Source organism: Dasypus novemcinctus, chromosome 11 (assembly GCF_030445035.2).
Source record: "Dasypus novemcinctus isolate mDasNov1 chromosome 11, mDasNov1.1.hap2, whole genome shotgun sequence".
NCBI classification, from domain to species: Eukaryota; Metazoa; Chordata; class Mammalia; order Cingulata; family Dasypodidae; genus Dasypus; species Dasypus novemcinctus.
This window is the reverse complement of record NC_080683.1, coordinates 56,202,921-56,228,823: the sequence shown is the minus strand read 5'-3', so window position 1 is coordinate 56,228,823 and position 25,903 is coordinate 56,202,921. Positions and strand designations below refer to the sequence as shown.

The 25,903-nt window shown below is 38.3% G+C and overlaps 1 protein-coding gene across 3 annotated transcripts in view; it reads left to right on the top strand.

Moving 5' to 3' along the window:
• Positions 1–25,903, top strand: part of UBE3D (ubiquitin protein ligase E3D) — a 188,386-nt gene that overhangs the window by 82,632 nt on the left and 79,851 nt on the right. The window contains exon 9 of one of the 3 annotated variants that reach the window (XM_058307083.2): positions 8,054–9,289. The exons of the other annotated variants lie outside the window; for them this stretch is intronic. Coding sequence (XP_058163066.1) covers positions 8,054–8,231 — 178 coding nt within the window. The 3' untranslated portion in view covers positions 8,232–9,289. Of the gene's footprint in view, positions 1–8,053; positions 9,290–25,903 lie in introns of those variants that run through there. 3 annotated transcript variants of the gene reach the window in all.

Here is a 25,903-nt window from a genome sequence, read left to right as displayed (position 1 = left end):
GCGGACAGAGAAGAACATGCAGCAAATGGACACAGAGAACAGACAACTGGGGCAGGGGGAAGGGGAGAGAAATAAAATAAATCTTAAAAAAAAAAATGAACACATTATTTATTTTAGTCTTTAAAAAATGTTACTTTTTAGCTCTGTTTGCTGCAAAGGCCTAAAAACATTGACTAACCTAGTGGCAATGAAATTCTTGAACCTAGATTTGTGGGCTCTAAAAACCATTTCCAAGTAAAAGCAGCCAGGGCTCCATCCAGAAATAGGTGATTCTAGGTCTGTAGTAGCAGTGTTCAAGAACTTGTAATGTCTTGTTAGAGCAAAAAGAAAGGAAGCTACCAAACGTTATCAGGGCCATGTCAAATGGATGCAGGTGACAACTTCAATAGGCTCCATTAGCCAAATGGAGCAATTTGAATATCATTAAGGATAATAATTTAAAATAAATATGTTTAAATTCATACATTCATAATGAAACACAAAAAAATCAAACAAGAAATTTCATTGGTCATTATATATATATATAGTTAGGAGGTACTGGAAATTGAACTTGGGACCTCATACAGGGAAGCAGGTGTTCAACCACTAACCACTGAGCTACAACCACTCCCCTGGTCATTACCTTTTGAAAATACTAGCAAATATAGGGGGAAAAAGTCTGGAATATCCATTTCCTGACCCCTCACGAAATCATAGATCTTGGCAATAATCATTTATGATTACTAGTATCACAAAAATAGAGACAGTGAGAGAGATATTGATTAGATACCTCCTTGCAGAAGTATATAACCCCACCTATGAGGTGGTCTTCCCCAAAACATTATACCTGATAAAACCTCTAGATCCAACTACCTGTTTATAGGAAATTTAGGAGTCAGAGGAACATGTTAGATTTTATCATCAGATTGAATCAGCAAAATCCAGACTGAAAAACCACAACAAACAATCTGGTTTTGTAAAAAAGAAAAAAGGCAAGAGAAACAAAAAAGATGGAGGGAGAACATATAAACGTAGGACTTATCAACCAGTTATACTCTATGGACCTATGTGGTTATCAATGAAAAAAAACTAAAAAACGAAATTAAGACTATGAACATTGCGTACTTATTTGATAAGATTGCAGAATTATTGTTAACTTTTTTATGTACGAAAATGTTATGGGTATATTTTTAAAAGAATATTAATCTTTAGAGTATATATTGAAGTACTTACAGATGATTTCCATAGGGTAGTGATTGTAGGTGGGGAATATAGCTGAAAAGAGATCAGCCCATGAATTGACCATTGACAGGGATATATGCATTTATTATACTGTTTTCTCTACTTATATTTATGTTTTGATACTTTCCATAGTAAAATAAAATTTTAAAATTTAGGTTGGGAAACGGACTTTGGCCCAGTGGTTAGGGCGTCCGTCTATCATATGGGAGGTCCGCGGTTCAAACCCCGGGCCTCCTTGACCCATGTGGAGCTGGCCATGCACAGTGCTGATGTGCGCAAGGAGTGCCGGTGCCACGCAAGGGTGTCCCCCGCGTGGGGGAGCCCCACGCGCAAGGAGTGCGCCCGTGAGGAAAGCCGCCCAGCGTGAAAAGAAAGTGCAGCCTGCCCAGGAATGGCGCCGCCCACACTTCCCGTGCCACTGACGACAACAGAAGCGGACAAAGAAACAAGACGCAGCAAATAGACACCAAGAACAGACAACCAGGGGAGGGGGGGGAAATTAAATAAATAAATGAATCTTTAAAAAAAAAAAATCTAGGTTAAATAATTTTCATTGAGAAACAGAAGCAGTATAGTAGATTTCTGCCTGGCTATTAATCAGTTAATCCTTTAAGTAAACAATCATCAAATGACGGAAGCTCTTGTATTAATGCAGTGTTCTTGCAGCAGCATTTGATAAGATGTACTTGGATTGAAAATCAACTTCTATCCTTTATCTAGATCTAGAATATGCAGCATTATTTTTTTCTCCTTCAAAAATGAGAATAAATTTTTTCTTAAAAGTTCCATCATGCCTTATAAAACCATTAGTAGTCCTCAACAAAGAAACAATAAGAAGGTTCTTTCTCAACTTATAAATGGGTATATCCCAAGTTTCTGCTAAGGCAATTGCTTAGAACTAAAAGAATGATTTCTACTAGAAGTTATGTTATAAATGTCACATAGATTCCCAGGAAGTTTTTAAAAATCTATTAATCCATAACATAATGTAATTCACAAAGCTGACAGAGTACTAAGGGTTCAGTACAGGCATATATTAAATTGTTTTTCTTGGAAAATGCTTTCCTCACTGAATTCAAGACTCCAAAAGATGAATGAGTTCCCTGCGTCTTCATAGGAGTTGGTCTCCTTATACTACTGGATCATTTAGTTGCCATGTGCTTTGTAATTTTTTATTTTATTTTATTTTTAGGAGGACTAGGGTTTGAACCCTGGAGCTCGTACATGTTTGGTTTTAGGCTCTTGCCTACAGCCCATGTTGTAAATGACAGACTTGGACCTGACTCTCAAGATTTCCAACCCCAGGTCTGGAGCTCTTTTCATTATTCTACAGTAATAATCATGGTAGGGTTATTTAAATAAATGGATACTAAGTTGAAAAAAGCAACTTGAATAGTAAGAAGATTCATCCATATAATATGAATCGCTGTTGGAGGAAATGGTAAATATTTAGCTTAGAGAGAAATCAGAAGAAAGTGTTAGATGTTTTCATGTATTTTCTGAAGGGCTCTGAGGGTCTAAAGAGCAGATTTCCCTAGTGTGAAGAACTTCCTTGTAGCAAGCCTCTCTGACGCTGGAGTTTTTGAGCAAAGACCACATAGTAACATGTCTGGAATATGGCAAAGGGGCTAAATTCCTCTCAGGTTAGTTTCTGCTCTGAGGTTCTCGCATTGAAATCTACATATTTTCAGAGTTGGGTAGAAAGTCTGAGAATTAATAATAATGAGTCCTGTATCAGGATAAAAATGGCAGGTGATTTATAAGCAGATTAAAAAAATTTAGCAAATATTTACTAAGCACGTAAGTGTTTCAGGGTGATATGCTAGGCACTAAGGTATTTTTAAAAAGCCATCTCTAGTGTTCCATTTTTCAAACGTAAGATTATGTTCTGGTTTCAATCATTCTCTCACCTTTGAAATATACTATGTCAGTCTTTATCTTCTCAGGTCTCATTAAGAAGGGGGGAATAAATGTTAACATTGTCCATCACTTATGTTTTTATTATTCCAATTGATTTAGTTTCTACTTTTGTTGGAACTATCCTCTCTGTGTCGACTTTAATTCTGCAGGGTAGAGTCAAAAGTGTTGAAATGACCTCTTAAAAAAGGAAGAGGAAAATAAATCACCTAAGATAAAATATGTTCTTGTATCCCAGGCTGTGAGGATAAAATATGTGGTTAGATGAGTAATGTATCAGAACCCTAATGCTATTTAAACGTACGGGTGGGTGCATTGTGTGTATTTTGTGTATTTAAAATAGAGATTTTTGTTTGAGCAGTGTCTTTCATTTGGTGTACTTCATGGTGATTTATCATAATCGACTGCTTTAAATTATTTGAAATAGCGAGACATATGAATTTCAACCATAACTTCCCCAAGGCTAGAGAAGTCAGCAGGAGCTCGAACTGCTAGGTAGACATTTTTTTTTAAAACTCATATGCAAGTGTAAAACTTTTATGAGGCTGCTTTAACAAGGTCCTTTGGGATTTAGGGTTATTTATCTAAGCTCTTATTAAAAATGAAAACTTCTATGTTTAGCAAAACTGATCCTAACAATACTGTAAGCTGGAAGAATGAATACTGTTCTGCCAGCTGTCTCAAAAATAGTTAGGAGACTTTGGGGCTAGTGCCCTCCACACTGACATTATAGTAATAGGATAGTGACAGCAGAGCCAATATTTCAAAGTTCTCCTTCAGTTAAGGAAATTTAGCTCTACTCAGCTTGTAATTTAGTGTTTGACATGACTTATTAAAATGACTTCCAGGCCTGGAATTGAGCCCTGTTTCACAGAGCAGTCCAATGTCTCCGTCAGAGTCAACTTGCCCGAGGACTCTGGTGCCTGGTACAACAAAAAGTCCATGAGCATCTTTTCATTTATGGTATCTCTGCTTGTTGAAGTATCTTTGGCTTCCACCCTCCACCTCTGAGAAGTAGGACATGAGAGAAAGGTTGTTTCTGAGATTAATGTGCCGGAGTCACTCTGTACATAACCCAGCGGAAGGGTTGCTGCAGGAAAAATTTTATAATCTTGAAATGTGTTCAGCTTCTTTGTAGGTATGTTCTGGTTTGATGAGCCTGGTCCTGCAGTAAATCTATTCTTAGGCATACCCAGAAACTATGGCTTTAAATTATCTGTAAGGCAGTACACTTTTGGAGAGTTGAAGACATTATGAGGGGAAAGAGCAAATGTTAGAAAGTCAGAAACAAGACTTTCTGCTGATTTTAGGAGTTTATAAGAATTAGGCTAGCGTGGGTGGGCTTAGCCAAGTTGGCAAAGATGTTAAGATGAGAAGGTAGGTGGATGGATGGATGACTGGATATGTAGAAAGGTAGGTAGAGAGACGAATAGAGATATAAAACTAAATAATCATTATTGGTGATATAATTGTTGGTGAATAGATATCTGTGCTACAAAGTAAAGCAAATTTTACAAACAGACATACCTGAATTAAATCATGGTGACAAATGGAGAATTTTGAAGATGTTCATGATAAAGTGACTAAAAAATGAAAACTATGTGCCAATTAATATTTCTAGATTGTTTTTAAGAGTCTTTCTTCAAGATGTGATGTGGGGGCATTTTCGGGACTTGGAGTTGTCCTAAATGATATTGCAGGGACAGATGCTGACATTATATGTCCTGCCATAACCCACTGAAAGTACTGGGGGAGAGTGTAAACTGCAATGTAAACTATAATCCAAGCAGTGCAGCAGTGCTCCAAAGTATGTTCACCAAGTACAGTGAATGTGCCACAATGATGAAAGAGGTTGTTGATGTGGGAGGAGTGGGGGGGGGGGTAAGGAGTGGGGTATATGGGAACCTCATATCTTTTAATGTAACATTTTTTGTGATCTATGTGTCTTAAAATTTTTTTTTAAAAAAAGTCTTTCTTCAACAGTTAACCTTAACAGTATCGACATTAGCGCATTGGAAATAACAAGGACTTAGTCTAGGAGCTTCTGAGTGACCACCTCTGTTTCAAGGGAAGTGAATAGGCTTCCACCACAATAGTTAGATGAATAAGAGTGTCAGACACACAAATGATATTTCTAGTGAAGGGAGTACAAACCACAGGTTAACAGTTAAAATTTAGAGAATGAAGAAGACAAAGGGAAAACACCGGGAGAGATGATGGTAGCAAAAATGTTGGCTGAAGGTCAGAGGTAGAGACAATACAAGTATAAAATTTAAACAGGTGCACATTGTCAGGGTAATAGCAAAACAAACTTAGGTTTAGGAACTTCTGTTCTGAAAGAATCTCAAAGCAGTTGTAAATGGGGAAGAAAACTGTATGTACACTTGGTTTTAACTCTTCAACTTGAACAACTGTTTCAACAGTTGAGTTGCTAAGCACTATCAAAAATAGAATATTTTAATTTTGGAGAAACCCAACTGCTGAAACAACTGTTTGGTCTGATTAGACTTAAGCTGGCTCTGCTTATGTTCTGAGACCTAATGGAATCAAAGCACATTGGCTATTATTATAATTTTATTACACATAGTAAAAATATGAATGGATACTAGGTTGGATGTTAGGTGGGACACACCCTCCAAAGAGGCTGCATTGCCTGGTTTCTTTTGGCAGAGTGTTAGGGCAAAGAACATGGGCTTTACCTTGTCCCAAGTTTTTGGAAGTACCTGAAATAATTTTGCCTTATGTTTTTTGGACGCAAGTCTTTTTTCCTGACACATTAGGAAAAAAAGCATCCCTAGTTCTAGTAATATATTTTTATCCTTCTCATAATAATAGATAATATTCTTGCTTAAGTCACCTCAAGTAGTCAATCATTTATATCATTTATTTTGAATTATTTGTTATTTAAGCAAAGAATCCTATTAATAGTAACCACCAAGTTTATCAATTTGTAGGCAACATACTTTTAATATCTAGAAAAATTTAAGGGATGGTGACAATGGAGACAATCTTGAATTTCAAATTTACCATATTTACCTTTTTTTCATGAAAAAACAGAATTTTCTTTTTTTTCATGAAAAAGCTTTGAATAAAACTTTGGAGCATATTTGCAATTTCTATGATCAGTACTCTTGATGGTCAGCTAATGGATGATTGGTAGGTATAAAATTTAGGGGACTGTCAGGACTGACCTGTTAGATCTTACCCTTATATTTATTTTTATTAAGGTACATATAAATCAAATTCTTACAGAGGAATTGAATCTGAGTTGGGAGAAATGAATTTTCCTCTATACCAGATAACAAAGATTGTTTCTTACCTTACCTGAAATGGGTATGACTAGCTGAGCCCTAATGCTACCACTTAACATTGACATGTGACTTCACAAAAATGTCTGAAGTCCTAAACATGAGGACATCTCCTAAAATCAACGACTCTTACAAAGGCAACATGAATAGGTTAGTGATCTTGAGACTTGGATTTTCATCTCTCCTCATGGAAAGACAGAATTCTTGGTACTAAGTTCATCTTCTCATGTGTCAGAGAAAAAGCCGTTTGTGACTTAGGGGTATGTGATTCACATATTAATATTTGAGATACCTAAATTGGCCAGACCTCATTCATCTGAGCTGAGCTACATCATTGCTAAGTGCACTTTTGTGAAGAATGGCTTTCTAAGAGAAGGCCATCTGAGAGTGGACTTGGAAGCAGTGTGAAGAGAAACCTGTGATACTGAGGGTGTCTATATTTGGGAAAATAGGGGAAAATAGGGTTGGATATGGTGCACACCACCAGGCTACCACCCATCTTGAAGAGATGGCCTATAGAGCTCTGAAAGGTCATTTCTGTCTTTCCTGCTGAGTCCAGGGTTGGTCTCATGGTACATCTCAGCACAATTTTTGCCTATCAATTTGAATTGAAAGATGAAGAAAACCTATTTGTTATACTGGTCTAGGATATCATCAAGGAAGAAAAGTCTTAAGCCCTTGTTTTGTGCTTTCTGCATCATAAACACTTTTACATCCATATTTGCAAAGGACTTAATACGGTGGCACAGAATGGGTAATATTGAATAATGAAAATGTCAACTGAGTTGGCCCCCTGATGGGACACGGAACCTGGTCATGTCAAGTGGGAGGTTTACTTAGGAGAATGTTGTTAGAGTGGACCTAATTGTGTTAGGTTTCAACCCTCAAACATTGACTTCTATTTACTCAGGGAAGTGATTAAAAGATTAAATGTGTATTTCTCAGCCTCCTTTTCAACTAATTTCCTCTGAAAATGGAATGTGGAAAAATTGTGAGCCAGGGGACCTTCTCTTTTAAAACTCTTTGAAAACATTTTCTAAATAGTTCCATTTATTAATATAATTAGCACAATATTATGATATATAATTAGATATATATGAGATAAAAATAGAACTGATTTTATTTTATTAAAAAATGGTAATTTAGAAATAGGATTTTAACCTTAAAGCAATATTTCTTACTCTGGTGTTCATGAATCTCTAAGGGAGGACACAAGTGGTTTCGGGAACAGAGTGCTCTAAGAAACACCTAAAATTATTTGTAAAATTTTCTTTGTAAAGATGAATACTTTTCTGGAGACAGAATCCATAGTTTTAATCATATTTTCATAGACACCTGTGACCTTCAAGTGGTTAAAAAATCACTACCTATCAATTCATATATGAATACCTGAAAGTACATCCACACAATGGAATACTATAGAATCATTAAAAGAACTAAGTAGGAAAAAAAAAATCACTGTTTTAAAGCCCTTTTAATCTGGCATCTTGGTCTTGTGAATTTATAAGAATTCTTTCATACAGATTTTTTGTCTCTATCTGTGTGATATTTTTTCAAGTTTTTGTTTAACAGCACATTTTTTTTTTTTAAATTGTAAAACTTTATAGTTTGGACATGCGCCAGGCAAGGTGGCGCACGGCACACGCGCAGTACGGCGCGAACCGGACGGCTGCGCTCGGCCGAGCCTCCAGCCCCGGCTCACCCTTCCGTCCCGCGGCCCGAGGAGCTAGAGGGGACCTACGCTCGTCGCAGCCAGAAATGACGGTCTCACCCCGCAGCGTCTAGCGGAGAAAAGGGAAGAGCAGTCTGGGATGGGCGGGCGCGCTCAGGGGAGCTGACTCGGAGTTGCGGCGGGCGATGGGCGAGCGGAGTCACCGGGGAAGAGCCTAGAAGAGGAAGGAATTGGCTTGGGCGCGGATGCCGCTCTGATACGGGGCAAGGCAGAGGGGCCTGCGGTTAAGAGCGTGGGTTGTGGACTCGGAAGTGTGCGACTGCCCGTCCTGACCTTGCCATCTCATTTTCGTGACCCCGGGGAAATTGCTCAAACCCTTCAGGCTGTTTCCTCATCTCTAAAATGGCAACAATAATGGAAGCTACCTCCTAGGCGCGGTAGTTTTTGATGAGTTTCTGGAACTTCCCTACCACAGATCCTGCGATGCATTACTGAGTCAGAAGGCGGGAAAGAGGAGCAGTGTGAGAACTTGGACCTTATGGCCCTCACTCAAATGCAGCAGCTGACAGTCGGAGCTCTTGAAGAACTCTGTGACCAGCCTGGTGTAACTCGGGGGAGGGCTGCATGCATCAAAGGAGGCGTCTTAAGAGCATCATGACTTGCTTTATGTGTCCACCTGCCTGGGGAGCCAGGCCTGGCTCTTCCACCTGGACCTTGATACTGCGGCACAGGTGAACAAGAACCTAATCTGAGATGACTCTTGAGAGAGCCCTGAATCTGAATCTGCCATGATGCTTCACCCAAATTGCACTGTACCTCCAAAATCTGTTCCCACGGGAGACTGCAAGGTATCTTCAAATGGAGGCACTCACAGAGGAAGGCTGAGGACATTGCCATGAAGTCAGCTCTTTGGGTTATTCGGTCTTCAACCTGGCCCCTCTTTCTTGGCATTCTGTCCTCAACAGGAAAAAAATAAAAAAGAGTTACTATGTAGGCCTCCTCCCACTCAGTTCCTGACTTCCCTAATGAGTTTGATTCTTAAACTATATGTGACATTTGGTTAAATTAAAATTTTATGACACCAGAATTGTCAAAAGGAAATTATTTATTATTGTGTAATGTTTTTCTGTTTTTTATCTTAAATATTAGTAGTGATCTCCATTTTTAAACTCAATTTTGGAAAAACATAGGCTGTGAACTTTTCTCAACCTTTAATTCAGGGTTTCTGCTGAACTAGCAAAGGACATTGCCTCAAAGAAACTAAATATTTTTTTCTTTTACAATTTATCTTTTTTCTTCAAAATGTATCAGTATAAATTCTTATAAACAGGGACTATTCTTTTGGGATCATATAGTAGATTTCTTTGTATAGACACACATATGCTTAATATACATTTGTTGATTATTTCAGTGGTAGGTGTCAGTATGAAAATGATGATAATAGCTCATACTTATATATCATGTTCTGTATGCCAGGCAACTGTCTTAAGTATTTCACATAGAATTGCTCAATGTAAAACCACTTTTGTCTGATTGTCTTTACTTTTCTGGCAATATTTTAAGAATTTGAGCTGCAAGAAATTCCACAACTCAACCTTCACCTCCCCAACAAGAACAACTAGAATTCCAATGTTTTTCCTTTACTGTTTTGACTCCAGGAAGCTGTCACTTTTTAGATACATGCTTGTCCCCGCAGCTTGACCTTAATACTCAACAGGTAGCTACTTTGCTTATTTTAGGACATAAAGCAGCAAAAAAAGCCTAAGGCACCTATAAGGTAAAACAAAACAAAACAAAAAACTTTATAGTTTGTGTGTTTGCAGTAATTTCTTAGATATTCTGGCAAGATTTTTTAATTGATTTACTGTTTACATTTATGTCTTTAATACATCTTGGATTTATTTTTGAATGTGGTGTAAGATTTCTAAGTTTCTTTTTTTCCATATAGTTGTTTATTTGTAGCAGCACCATTAAAAATCCATCTGTTTCCTCCTTAAATTTTAATACCCCGTATCAAGTCTGAATACCGTAATATGTTAAATCACACAAATAGTAAGATCTCTTTTTGCATTCTCTGTTTTGTTCCATTGATGATTTACTTCTTTAATAATACCATATTGATTCGAATATACTGGGTATGTTAAATGTTTTGATGTTTGGGACTGCAGTTTTGGCCTATCAACATTCTTCCTTTTCATGGAAAAGGATTTTCATGGAAAAATGATTTTCAAGCATTTATTCTTATATATATCATTGTTTTGTCTAGTTCCAATGAAAAGCATTTCCCTTGGGATTCTAATTGAAATTGCATTCAGTTAAAATACAAATTTTAGGACAATTGGCATTTTTATGATATTAGGTATATCTTTCCTTTTGTTTATGTCTTGTTTTATATTCTTTTTTTTAAGATTTATTTTTTATTTATTTCTCTGCCCTTCCCCTGCCACCCCCCCCACCTCCCAGTTGTCTGCTCTCTGTGTCCATTTACTGTGTGTTCTTCTGTGACCGCTTCTATCCTTATCAGTGGCGCTGGGAATCTGTTTCTTTTTATTGTGTCATCTTGCTTTGTCAGCTCTCCATGTGTGCAACGCCATTCTTGTGCAGGCTTCACTTACTTTCCCGCTGGGCAGCTCTCCTTATGGGGCGCACTCCTTGCACGTGGGGCTCCCCTACGCGGGGGACACCCCTGCGTGGCACAGCACTCCTTGCGTGCATCAGCACTGCATATGGGCCATCTCCACATGGGTCAAGGCGGCCCGGGATTTGAATCGCAGACCTCCCATGTGGTAGGCGGATGCCCTATCCATTGGGCCAAGTCCATTTCCCTTGTTTTATATTCATGAGAAAGGTTGTATAGTTTTCTTTCTGTAGGCCCTTGACTTTTAAAAAAATTTTATTCCCAAATGTTTTATAGTCTTAGTTCCTATTGTGAAAGAAGAAAAAACACTTTTTTCCATTATTATTTCTAGGCTCCCTCCCTGCACCCTACCCCTGGATAATAGAGAAACTCTTGGTTTTTATTTAATTATCTTGGCCAAATTTTCTTATTAACTCTTATTATTAAAAGTAGTTTCTTGGGCTTTCTAGGTAAAATATATCACCAAGAAAAAAGGAGTTAATTTTAGCTTCTTTATAGAAAATGTTGGCTAATCATGGTGGTAGTAAACATCCCTGTTTATTTTCTGATCGTCAATTGAATGATTTTATGTTTTGACATTTAGTTTAAAGTTTGCCTTTGAGTGTTCCTTACAAATTGACAAGAAGAGGCCTGGTAAGTAGCCAGGGTGACTGATGGCATCCTCTGGAGTTGAACAATGAGGTAGTCCACAGCGACTCAGCAACACGTTGAAAAAATAAAAATAAAAAAGAAACAATTTATAGGAAGCAAATCCAAACAGCCAACAAATATAGGAAATGATGCTCAAATCCACTGGAAAAAGGCAAATGTAAACTAAATTCATAATGTAGTATAATTTTGCTTCCATCAAACATTCATCCATCAGATGTTAACACATTGATAAGACTATGGAGAAAAGGGTGCTCTTGTGACTCTAGTAGAAATGTGAATTGGCATAGTGTTTCTGGAAAAACCTATTCAAATTAAAAAGATATATACCCTTCAAGCTGATAGTCCCACTCCTGAGAAATAAAAGTACCAGAATAAAAGGATACATAATAAAACTATTATTGTAGCATTTCGTAGCAGGGGGAAAAAAAAAACTGAAGAAAAAAAAGTAGATCTCAAAGGTAGCTATATCTATAATATTTTGGACATATATACCTTTGGACAGTCACAATATCAATATCTCAATATTTATAATATTTTGGACATACACAATATTTTGATATACACATCTTGAACTGTTATACAGTAATTAAAGAGTGAATTATTAGAGCCAAAGCAGTTGACTTTGAGGGAAGAAGAGAGAGAAGTGAGGGAGGGAAGACAAGGAGAATGCATTAAAATGTGGGGTTTGGGAAGCAGATTTGGCTCAACAGCTAGAGCATCTGCCTACCACATGGGAGGTCCAAGGTTCAAACCCAGGGCTCCTGACCTGTGTGATGAGCTGGCCCACACGCAGTGCTGATGTGCGCAAGAAGTGCCGTGCCACACAGGGGTGTTCCCTGCGTAGGGGAGCCCCACATGCAAGTAGTGTGCCCAGTAAGGAGAGCCACCCAGAGTGAAAAAAGTACAGGCTGCCCAGGAGTGGCGCCGCACACACGGAGAGCTGATGCAACAAAAAGAAACCAGATTCCTGGTGCTGCTGACAAGAATATAAGTGGGCACAGAAGAACACACAGCAAATGGACACAGAAAGCGGACAACTGGGAGTGGGGAGGGAGGGGCAAGAAATAAAAATAAAAATAAATCTTAAAAAAAATATATGGGTTTGACAAATATTTCTTAAACAGAACACAGAACTTTAAAATTAAGGCATTAAAACATTAAAATTAAGAGCTTTAAAACATGCTTGTGAATGGATGTAGCCCAAGTGATTGAGCACCTGCTTCCCATGTGCAAGGTCCCGGGTTTGATCCCCAGTACCTCCTAACAAAAAACCAATAAATAAACCAACTCTCATTGGAAAGCAGATGTAGCTTAGTGGTTGAGCATCTACTTCCCATGTACAAGGTCCTAGGTTCAATTCCTGGTACCTCCAAAACAAAAGTATATACTTATCATATGATCCAGCCCCTCTTGAGCTTTTATCCCAGAGAAACGAAAACAGATGTTCACATAAAAATCTGGACTCAAGCGTTCATAGCAGCTTTATTTGTGATGGCCCAAAACTGTCCTTCAGTGAGTAAATGGTTTAACAAAATGTGGTGCACCTTGCATTGAATACTACTCAGCAGTAAAAGGGAACAAATTACTGATACACACATTAACTTGGATGGATCTCAGGGAATTTACAGTGAGTGAAAAAAGCCAGTCTCAGTAGATTACATGCACTCCTATTCAAATAATATAACATTCTTGAAATGACATAGTTACAGAGATGGAGAACAGATTGGTGGTTACCAGGGGTTAGGGAGTTGTGGAAGGAGGGAAGTAGTGGCTGTGATTGTGAAAGGGTAACACAAAGGATCCTTGTAAGAAAACTGTTCTGTGTCTTGACTAGAGCGGTCGTCACAAATATCTACACGTGTGATAAAATTGCAAAAATATACATACATGTACACAAAAGTGAGTGCATGTCAGACTGGTAAGATCTGTGAAAGGTTGGTGGAACCTTCCAAGGTTAATATAGTTATCCAGGATGGGTCCATTTAGGGAAACTGGGTAAAGGGGTTACATGATCTCTTTGTGAGATTTCTTACAACTATCTCAAAATAAAAAGTAGGAAGACATGAAAGAAATAGAAGAATGAAGAAATAGGAAAAAATAAAGAAAGGACAAATGAGTAAATGCCAACCTGACAAGATAAATAATTGGGAGCTTGATTTTCGTGACACAGTATGAGAATCATAAAATAAAATCAAAATAAATATTTAAAATTAATATTTACCTACTGAACTGCATAAGTTAAAGGCCAGTTTGTCTCATGTTCCTCTGCTTGTAAGTAAACATCTAGAGTTAATAACATTAGAATATTTCAGTTTCTGTTGGGAATGTTTTTACTACTTCATTATTACATAATTAAGCCAGTATATTCAATACTCATCCATATCAATAAGACAGAGCCAAATATATATATATATCCCCAAAGCTGATTTAATTTTTCCTCAAATTCCTTTTTTAAAATTTGATATATAATTCACGTAACATAAAATTTGTTACTTTAAGGTGGTTTTCAGTATGTTCACAAGGTGAGCAACCATCACCATTTGATTCAAGAACATTTTTATCACCCAGAAATGAAACTCTACCCATTAGTAGTCAATCCCTATTTCCCCCTCCCACCAGTCCCTGGCAACCACTGGTCTGTTTTTTCTCTATTAGGATTTGCCTATTATGGGCATTTCTTCTAACTGGAATCATACATTATATGGCCTTTTTGTCGGGCTTCTTTCTCTTAGCATAATGTTTTCAAGGTTCATCGATGTTGTTCATCAACAATGAATAAGATTTGATTATATGAATATGCCATATTTTGTATATCCATTTCAGGTGATGGACATTGGATTGTTTCCACTTTTTGGCTATAATGAATAATGCTGTTGTGAACATTCATGTACGATATGAATATGTTTTCAGTTCTTTGAGGTCTATGTCTAGGAGAGGAATTGTTGGGCCATGTGGTAACTCTGCCCTTTGAGGAACTGCCAGTCTGTTTTCCAATGCTAGTCTCTTTTCTAAAGAGCCTGTACCATTTTACATCCAGCAATGCATGAGAGCATTTTTCATCTTTATAAATTGATTATAACTGATATATATTTACATTTTAATAAATAGAATCATACAATATGTTAAACAATATATTTGTTCATAGTAACACATAGTTCTTTTCTATCTGCTTGCTTCACTCAATATAATGTCCTCAGCTTCATCCATGTTGTCTTATGCTTTATGACTTCATTTCTTCTTACTCCTGCATAATATTCCGTTGTGTGAGTATACCACAGTTTGTTTATCCATTCATCTGTTGATGGACACCTGAAATGGTTCCACCTTTTGGAAATCATGAATAATGCCGCTATGAACAGATGTTTGTTCATGTCACTGCTCTCAGTTCTTCTGGGTATATACCTAGTAGTGGTATTGTGGGGTCATGTGACAAATCTCTATTCAGATTCTTTAGAACCTGCCAGACAGTTCTCCACAGTGGCTGTACCATTCTGCATTCCCACCAACAGTAAGTATTCCTGTCTCTCCACATCCTCTCTAATACTTGGAGTTATCTGTCTTTTTAATAGTGGCCATTCTGATAAGTATGACATGATATCTCATTATAGTTTTGATTGATTTGCATTTCCCTAATTATGAGTGTTGTTGAACATTCTTTCATGTGTTTTTTTGTCATTTTTTATTTCTTTTTTGGGCAATTATATATTCAAGTCTTCAGTGCATTTTTTAATTGGGTTTGTATTTTTATTGTTGAGTTGTAAGATCTCTTTATATATCATGGATATTAAACCCTTATCAGACATACGATTTCCAAATGTTTTCTCCCATTGAGTTGGCTGCCTATTCACCATTTTGACAAAGTTCTGTGAGGTGCAAAAGTGTTTGATTTTGAGGAGGTCCCATTTATCTATGTTTTCTTTTGTTGCACATGCTTTGGGTGTAAGGTCCAAGGAACCACCACCTACCACATGGTCTTTAAGATGTTTCCATACATTTGCTTCTAGTAGTTTTATGGTCCAGTCTTTTATATTTAGGCTTTTGATCCATTTTGAGTTGTTTCATTTTTTTTTTAAAGCTTTTATCTGTCTATTTATTTACTTATTTATGCCCTACCCCCTCATTGTTTTATGCTCCCTGTCTGCTCTCTGAGTGTTCTTCTGTGTCTACTTGTCTTTTCTTTAGGTGGCACTGGGAACCGATCCTGGGACCATCTGGAGTGGGAGAGAAGTGCTCAGTCTCTTGTACCATCTGGCTCCCTGGTCAGCTGTGTCTCATATTATCTCTTTTGTTGTGTCATCTTGATACACCTGCTCTCTAGGCAGGCCAGCTCTCTGAGCAGCCAGCACTCCTGTGCGGGTCAGCATTCCTGCATGGAACAGCACTCCGTGTTGGTTGGTTCTCCACTCAGGTCAGCTCGCCACATGGGCCAGCTTGCCTTTCACCAGGAGGCCTAGGAATTCGAACCCCGAACCTACTATATGGTAGATGGGAGCCCAATTGCTTGAGCCACATCCAAATCCCAATTTGATTCTTATATAAAGAGTGAGATAGGGACCCTCATTCAATCTATTCATTATAGAAATCCAATTATCCCAGCACCATTTATTAAAGAGAATGTTCTGTCATATCAACATGGGTTTGGTAGGTTTGTCAAAAACCAGTTGACTGCATAGGTGAGGGTTTATTTCTGGACTCTCAGTTCTGTTCCACTGATCAATGTGTCTGCGTTCACTGACATGTTGTTTTTGTTTTAAAGATCTATCGTCTTTTTTCATCTCTCCCCTTCCCCCCGCACTGTGTTGTCTGCTTTCTGTGTCTTTTCACCGTGCGCGTTCCTCTGTGTCCATTCACGTCCCCATCAGCAGCACCAGGAATCTGTGTCTCCCTTTGTTGCGTCAACTCTCCACGTGCGCGGTGCCACTCCTGGGCAGGCTGTGCCTTTTTTGCATGGAGTGGCTCTCCCTATGGGGTGCACTCCCTGCACATGGGGCTCCCCACATGGGGGACACTCTTGCATGGCACAGCACTCCCCACGCGCATCAGCACTGCGCATGGGCCAGGAGGCCCCAGGTTCAAACCCCGGACCCCCCATGTAGCAGGCGGATGCTCTACCAGTTAGCCAAATCCACTTTCCACTACCATGCTGTTTTTGTTTTTTTTTTTTTTTTTTTTTAATTTTTTTATTTTTTATTGACTTTGTAATAATATTACATTAAAAATATATATGTGAGGTCCCATTCAACCCCACCCCCCCACCCCCCCTCTCCCCCCCCCAACAACACTCGTTCCCATCATCATGACACATCCATTGGATTTGGTAAGTACATCTTTGGGCACCTCTGCACCTCATATACATTGGTTCACATCATGGCCCATACTCTCCTCTATTCCATCATGTAGGCCCTGTGAGGATTTACAATGTCCGGTGATTACCTCTGAAGCACCATCCAGGGCAGCTCCATGTCCCGAAGACGCCTCCACCTCTCATCTCTTCCTGCCTTTCCCCATACCCTTTGTCCATTATGTCCACTTTTCCCAATCCAATGCCACCTCTTCTATGTGGACACTGGATTGGTTGTGTCCATTGCACCTTTATGTCAAGAGGAGGCTCAGATTCCACCTGGATGCTGGATGCAATCCTCCCATTTTCAGTTGTAATCACTCTAGGCTCCATGGTGTGGTGGTTGTCCTTCTTCACCTCCATCTTAGCTGAGTGTGGTAAGTCCAATAAATCAGATTGTAGGTGCTGGAGTCTGTTGAGGCTCAGGATCTGGCTATTACATTGTCAGTCCAGAGATTCAAATCCCCTAAATATATCTTAAACCCCAACATTAACTGCACCTCCAGCACATTAGCATGAAAGTCTTATGAAGGGAGATCCCATCTGAGTCCAGATTCATCCCACATAAACACCATTTCCAAAGAGGGGCCATCTGCCCTGGTAGTTAACCCCATCGGCCATGACCATAACTGCCATGGGTCTCTTTAGCCCTCAAAGGAACCAATATCTGGGGGTTGTATCTGCTTTATCTGTCTCTCTGACTCTGCTCAGTTGTGCATGAGGGCAAACCTTCTGCCAGCCTCCAGACTCTTTTTTAGAAACTCGTAGCCATATAAACTCATTTCTCCTTTCCATTTCCCCCTTACTTTAGGTCAAACAGCATTTTAAAGTCAAACCATGCTGTTTTGACCTCTGTAGCTTTGTAATATGTTTCAAGCCAGGCAGTGAAATTCCTACCATGTGCTTTTTTTTTTTTTTTTTAGAATGCTTTTGGCTTTTCGGGACCCCTTTCTCTTCCAAATGACCTTTGTAATTGCCTTTTCTATTTCAGGAAAGTAGGCCTTTGGAATTTTGATTGGTATTGCATTGAATCTTTAAATCAGTTTGGGTATGGTTAACATCATCATCATATTTAGTCTTCCAATCCATAAACAAGGAATGTCTTTCCATTTGTTTAGGTCTTCACTGATTTCTTTTAGCAGTGTTTTGTAGTTTTCTGCATAAAGGTCCTGTACTACTTTTGTTAAATTGATTCCTAGATATTTGAGTCTCTTTATTGCTGTTGTAAATGGAATTTTTTTCCTCATTTCCTCCTCAGATTGTTCAATACTAGTGTACAAAAACATTACTGATTTTCACATGTTGATCTTGTATCCTGCCACTTTGCTGAACTCATTTATTGGCTCGAGTAGCTTTGTTGTAGACATTTCAAAATTTTCTAAATATAGGATCATGTCATCTGCAAATAGAGTTTTACTTCCTCTTTTTTAATTTGGATTCCTTTAATTTTTTTTCTTGTCTAATTGCTCTAGCTAGAACTTGTAGTACAATGTTGAATAACAGTGGTGACAGTGGGCATACTTGTCTTGTTCTCAATCTGAGAGAAAGTTTTCAACCTTTCCCCATTGAGTACGATGTTGGCGGTGGGTTTTTCATATATGCATTTTATCATAGTCAGGAATTTTCCTTCTATTCCTATCTTTTGAACAGTTTTTATCAAGAAATAATGCTAGATTTTGTTGAATGCCTTTTCTGTATCAGTTGAGATAATCATGTACTTTTTTTTCCCCTTCAATTTGTTAATGTGGTGTATTACATTGATTTATTTTCTAATGTTGAATCAGCCTGTATAACAGGAATAAATGCCACTTGATTGTGATGTATAAGTCTTTTGATATGCTGTTAGATCCAGCTTGCAAGTATTTTGTTGAGACTTTTTTTTTTTAAGATTTATTTATTTATTTGTTTCTCTCCCCTTCCCCCCCTCCCCACCCCGGTTGTCTGTTCTCTGTGTCCATTTGCTGCATCTTCTTTGTCTGCTTCTGTTGTTGTCAGTGGCACGGGAATCTGTGTTTCTTTGCTGATGACAAATTCAGTCTCTTTAAATGTGATTGTTAAGTTCTTGTATTTTTTGCAATGTCAATATAGGTTGTTTGTGCATTTCTAGGAATTTGTCCATTTCATCTAGGTTGTCCAGTTTGTTGGCATAAACTTTCTCATAATATCCTCTTATGATCCTTTTTATTTCTGTGGGGTCAGTTGTAACTTCCCCCTTTCATTTCTGGCTGTATTTATTCGCATCTTCTCTCTTTTGTTCTCTGTTAGTCTAGCTAGGGATTTATTTTTATTGCTCTCAAAAAAAACAGCTTTTGGTTTTGTTGATTTTCCTTATTGTTGTTTTTTTTTTGTTCTCAGTTTCATTTGTTTCTGTTCTAATCTTTATTATTTCTAGTTTCTCTAGTTGTTTAAATTTTTGAGTTTAGTTCTTTCTTCCTTTTTTAAAAAAATTTTATTTATTTATTTATTTCTCTCCCCTTCCCCACCCCCCACCCCAGTTGTCTGTTCTCTGTGTCTATTTGCTGCATCTTCTTTGTCTGCTTCTGTTGTTGTCACCGGCACAGGAATCTGTGTTTCTTTTTGTTACGTCGTCTTGTTGTGTCAGCTCTCTGTGTGGGTGGCGACATTCCTGGGCAGGCTGCACTTTCTTTCCCGCTGGGTGGCTCTCCTTACAGGGCGCACTCCTTGCGTGTGGGGCTCCCCTACGTGGGGGACACCCCTGCGTGGCATGGCACTCCTTGTGCGCATCAGCACTGCGCATGGGCCAGCTCCACATGGGTCAAGGAGGCCCGGGTTTGAACCGCAGACCTCCCATGTGGTAGACGGATGCCCTAACCACTGGGCCAAGTCTGCCGCCCTTTCTTCTTTTTTAATATAGTTGTTCAGGGCTATAAATTTCCCTCTCAAGACTACCTTCACTGTATCCCATAAGTTTTGATAAGTTATATTCTTGTTTTCATTTGACTCAGCGTATTTATGGATTTTACTTGCAATTTCTTATTTGACCCACTGATTATTTAGGAATATGTTGTTTAGCCTCTACTCATCTGCGAATTTACCTTTTTCCTGTCCATTATTGATCTCTGGTTTCATTCCATTAAGTTCTTAGAAGGTGCTTTGTATGATTTCAATCTTTTTATATTTATTGAGAGCTGCGTTTTGACCTAACACGTGGTCTGACCTGGAGAAGGATCCATGGGCACTTGAGAAGAATGTGTAACCCACTTGGTTTGGGTGCAATGTTCTGTATACACTGTTAGGTCTAACTCATTTATCATATTGTTAAGTTCTCTGTTTCTTTGTTGATCTTCTGTCTAATTTTTCTATCTAATGATGTGAGTGGGGTGTTGAAGTCTCCAGTGATTATTGTAGAGATGTCTGTTATGTCTGTTTCTCTTTCAGTTTTGCCAGAGTTTGCTTCAGGTATTTTGGGGTACTCTGGTGAGATGCATAGATATTTATGACTGTTATATCTTCCTGGTGGATTGTCCCTTTTATTAATATATATAATGGCCTTCTGTATCTCTTACAACTTTTTTGCATTCGAAGTCTTTTTTCCAATATTAGTATAGCCACCCCTGCTCTTTTTTGGTTACTCTTTGTATGGAGTATCTTTTTTCAGTCTTTCACTTTGAGCTGGTTTGTATCCCTGGGTCTAAGGTGAGTCTCTTGTAGGCAGCACATGGATGGCTAATGTTTTTTAATCCATTCTGTCAACCTGTATCTTTTGATTGGGGAGTTTAATCTATTTACATTCAATATTACTCTAAATGCATTATTTGCTTTCACCATTTTCTTCTTTGGTTTCATACGTCCTATCATATTTTCATCTGTATTTTTACTCTTTGGTTATTCTTTCTGTTATTCTTTCTCCTATATTCTCCTCCAAGCCTCTCTTTTCTTTTTGTTTGAGGTTCTAAGCCTTCCTTTAATATTTCCTAAATATTCTTTTTTATGAACCCTCTTTGTTTGTTTGTTAGTGTATATTTTTTTACTCACCTTCATATTTGAAAGACAGTTTTGCTTGATAAAGAAATCTAGCTGGCAGTTTTTCTCTTTCCCTGTCCTAATTGTATCATACCACTGTCTTCTTGCCTCCATGGTTTCTGATGAGAAATCCACGCTAAGTTTTACTGGGTGTCCCTTTTATGTGATGTTTTGCTTCTCCCTTGGTGCCTTCAGAATTTTCTCTTTATCTTTGATATTTGACATTCTGAGTAGTATGTATCTTGGAGTGGGTCTATTCACATTTATTCTGGTTGGGTTATGGTGCACTTCTTGGACATGTAAGTTCATATATTTTGAGAGAATTGGGAAATTTTTGGCTATTATTTCTTTAAATACTCTTTCTGCCCCTTTTCCCTTCTTTTCTCCTTCTGGAACTCCCATGACATATATGTTATTGTGTTCCATGTTGTTATTCATCTCCCTCTGCCTCTGCTCAATTTTTTCCATTCTTTCCTCTCTCTGTTCTTTTCTCACTTCAATTTCAGCTGTTCTGTCTTGGTTGTCACTTATTCTTTCTTCTATCATTTTGAGACTGCTGTTGTATTGCTTTAATGTGCTTTTTATCTCATCTATGGTGTCTTTCATGCCCCTGACCTCTGTTGCTTTTCTCTTCAGGACTTCTGATTCTTGTTTGTGTTTGCTCAGTGTCTTCTTGATGGTGTTTATCTCTTATCCATATTATCTTTCAACTCATTAATTTGATTTTGGAAATTTGTGCGCATCTTATTAATTAGTTTTCTCAAATCCTGCATCTCTTCTGGGGTTTTGAAATATTCCTTTTCTTGGGACTTGTCTTCCATTTTCTTAGTATAGCTCATAATTTTTTGCTGATTTCTCAGCATCTGATTAAGATGGTAGTTTACTCAGATGCTCAATTTCTTTCTCTTTCACGGGTAGTTTGTGGTGGAAACTGTGCATTTCTGCTGCTTTTTGATTCTTGATGCAAGTTTTGCCATTGTCACAATTTTCCTTCTCTGTCCCTCTCTCTTTTGGGCAGTGTCCAGCCTTCTCCTGGTTTCCTAAACCTTATGAGAACTTTTCCCAGGCTATTTCAGCCTGTCCTCTAGTTAATTTTCTGGTAGAGAAGAGAGTCCTCTATCTTTCTGGTCTACCATCCCAAATTCCTTTTTTGACCATGTATGTTCTTCTCTTTTCTCCCTTTATTCAGATGCTAATGAGTAATGAAATGCCCAATAAAGAGACAATAAGCAGGGTATATTAGGGGACTGGGACAAGGCTTATTGGCCTGGGAAAATTTTCCAACTCAGAAACTGGCTGTTTTAGCCTGTAGAAGGCAAGAGTCACAAGTGCATTTCTTTTGTTCTCCCACAGCATGACTGAAGTTCATTCAGAGTTCTTTTTTTCTTTTCTCTCTGCCTCCAAGCCCATGAATGGACTTCCATTGGCTAAAGAGTAGACAATTTAAGCAATAATAAAAGTAGTAACTGCAATGAATTAAAACCAATACCTTTAACTCTATGAATTCATAATTATTTAAAAAATTTTAAAACTCCATTGGCCACCTTTTTAGGAACCTAAGGAACCAATTACATTATTTTGAAAACTTAATAAATAAAAAAAAGTAAGTAATTTATCCTGCTTTTCCTTTATAGACTATATTTTCAGGTAACCAAATAGAAAAAGATTTGCATTATTAAAAGATTCAAACTAATAGATGAAGAAGCAAAACAGAATTAGAGTAGTATTATTTTACCATCCCCAAAGTAATGGATCTAGGCAGTGCTGCTATCCCAGAGAGAGAAAGATAACCAGACATTATTTACTTCTAGATGGAAATATTCATCACTCATGACAGTCTTACCAGAAATTGAACTTGAATTCGATTAAGATCTAATAGATCTAATACTAGTCAACAGGAAATACAGCAGTCCCCAGAGGATCATGTTAAATAGCATCTTGAACAAATGAGTTGCAGCTAAAGTGGTGGGGGTGGGGTGGGGGACCTATAGATTAAGAATGGCTTAAAAAGCAAACAATTATCTGCAATGCTTGCAATATATAGACCTTATTTAGATCCAGATTAAAAATTTTCTTTTCTTAAATCATGAGAGATAAGGGAATTCAAACACTGACTAGATACCTGATATTAGGGAATTATTGTTAATATTTTCAAAGTGTGACAAATGATTTAGCTGTTACCTCTTATAAAAGAGTATCTTTTAGAGATACATACTGAAATGCTATGCTGCCTGGGGTTTGCTCCAGAATAATTCAGAACCAGGGAGTATTGTGTAGGGATGTAGATAAAACCGAGTTGGTCATGTAATGCTGATCTTTTAAACTGGGTGATGGGTACAAAGGTCTATTATACTTTTCTCTCTAACTTTTGCGTGTTTAAAATTTTCTATGTCCACACTATCAATGGCAACAACAACTATATATATGAGGGAGTGACTGGCTTCTTTAAATGGACCATTTCTAATTGTGAAGTTTCTAATGCTAGCTCTTCTATTTATGCAGTTTCTGGTAGGAATGTTCATAAACTAGATTCTCTTCTCTAATAAAAGTGTTCCCAGTATAATTTCTGTGTTCTCAGCAACTGGCATCTTGCAATAATACAACATGTATGAAAATGTCCTATTTTTTTGGCATGAATGAATACATTTAATTTAAAATTTGCCTTATTAGTATCTTATTTAAAAAGAACCATCTTCCCATGCTTCCTGATGTGTAGGAAGGGGGAATGTTGCTTTGACAAGCTTTGACAACTTTTGAAACTTGAGATTACAAAAATTGTATACCCAAATTTTCTTCTCTCAAAATCCTTTAATTCAAAGAGAGCTGAAGAAAAAAATATATTTATGATTTAAAAGTGTCAAGTTTTTTCTGTAATTTCCAAAGAAAAAATTTTTTGTGATACTGTTAATTAATTAATGAACATTATGAATATATTAATAAGCAGCAGTGGGTAGGTGCCTTTTTCAAGGTCTAATTTTATTAATATTTTTAAAATTGGTAAGTATAAAAGTTAATAGGCTTATCATAAAGCTGTACCAATACTTTTAGTTGTTTAAGAATTTTGTGTTTTTGACAATGGTTTGTAAGACTTTTTTGTTGATTTTGATTCCTTATCCACATTATCTATTAAATAGTTGTGTGTTTATAGTGATGCTAGTGCTAAATTGTGGTCATTTGCCTGTTGGGCTATTTTAAGAACTTAAATTGATGGGCTCATCATTGTTAGAGCTTTAAGATTAAATTTTCAAAAGATAAAGATATAAACAACATACTTTGATGTCATTAGTAGGCTATTTACTTTCTTAGGTTCTCCTAAAGCTGAGTCCAGATCAACTAGTAGAATATGAGAAATAAGAGATTAAATTTAATATTTCCATATGAGAGCTCCTATACTATATCAGTCTTTTTTAAAATTAATTTATTTTTAATGTTACATTTAAAAAATGAGGTCCCCATATACCCCCCACCCCCTCACCCCACTCCTCCCATAACCACAACCTCCTTCATCATCATGGGACATTCATTGCACTTGGTGAATACATCTCTGAGCACTGCTGTTCCACATGGTCCATGGTCCACATCACAGTTTACACTCTCCCCCAGTCCACCCAGTGGGCCATGGGAGGACATACACTGTCCAGTAACTGTCCCTGCAGTACCACCCAGGACACCTCCCAGTCCTGAAAATGCCCCCACATCACATCTTTTCTTCCCATTCCCACCCTCAGCAGCTACCATGTCCACTTTCTCCATCTCAGTGTTACATTTACTTCCACGACTAATCACATTAGTTCCAGAATAGAGTATCAGTAAGTACACTCTAATCCATACTCTATTCCTCCATCCTGTGGACCTTAGAATGGTTGTGTCCACTCCACATCTATATCAAGAGGGGGCTTAGATTCCAGATGGATGCTGGATGCAATTCTCCTGCTTTCAGTTGCAGGCAGTCTTGGCTCCCTGGTGTGGTGGTTGACCTTTTTCACTTCCCTGATAGCTGGCTGGGTAAGTCCAATAAACCAGAGGGTAGGAGTTGAAAGTCTGTTGAGGCTCAGGGCCTGGCTATCACATGGACAATCCAGAGATTTACAGGTCCAGTAAAAGTGACAGGAGAGGCTTGTGAACAAAGTTCACACCTGAGTCCAACTCCATCATACTCAGGACCACGAACTCCAAAGTAGGGCCAACTGACATGGCACTGAAGTCCATCTGCCATGTCCATAGAACCTGTGGGTCTCTGTAGCCCTCAGAAGAACCAATACCTGGGGTCGTATCTACTTTAGCTGTCTTTGGGACTCTGCTGAGATGTGCATAAGGGCGACCTCTCTGATGACCTCCCAGCTCTTTTTTGGAGACTCATAGCCAGCCAACCACAGGTCCGGTAAAAGTGACAGGAGAGGTTTGTGAACAAAGTTCACACCTGAGTCCAACTCCATCATACTCAGGACCACAAACTCCAAAGTAGGGCCAACTGACATGGCACTGAAGTCCATCTGCCATGTCCATAGAACCTGTGGGTCTCTGTAGCCCTCAGAAGAACCAATACCTGGGGTTGTATCTACTTTTGCTGTCTCTGGGACTCTGCTGAGATGTGCATAAGGGCGACCTCTCTGATGACCTCCCAGCTCTTTTTTGGAGACTCATAGCCATATAAACTCATTTGTTCTTTCCATTTACCCCTTTTATTCAGGGTCAAAAGCATTTTTAATTCCTGATATTACATGTAGGCTGAGATATTCTGCTGGTCTGAGTTGACCCTTTTATTCAAGGTCATTCTCCAGCCAAATCATCAGCTGGTACTTGGTAGTAATCCCTTGGTGCCAGGGAGGCTTATCTCCAGGAGTCATGTCCCATGCTGGGGGGAATTTACCTGCTGAGTTTGGCTTCGAGACTGGCCACATTTGAGCAACATGGAGGCTTTCAGAAGGTAACTCTTAGGCACCCTGCTGCTCTAGGCCTAGTTCTTATTTCAGGCCCACAGGCCCACAAGCATAGTCATTAGCATCAAGGGCTCATTGTTAGATCATCCTTCCTTATTGGTCTTAGCCATTGCACTCAGAGGATTGTTGCTGTTCCATTGGGCATTGCGACAGAGTTCCCCCGGCCAGGGAATTCAGCACTCCCCCAGCCATCGTTCCCAACTGTAACCATTATGAAAATATCCCAACACT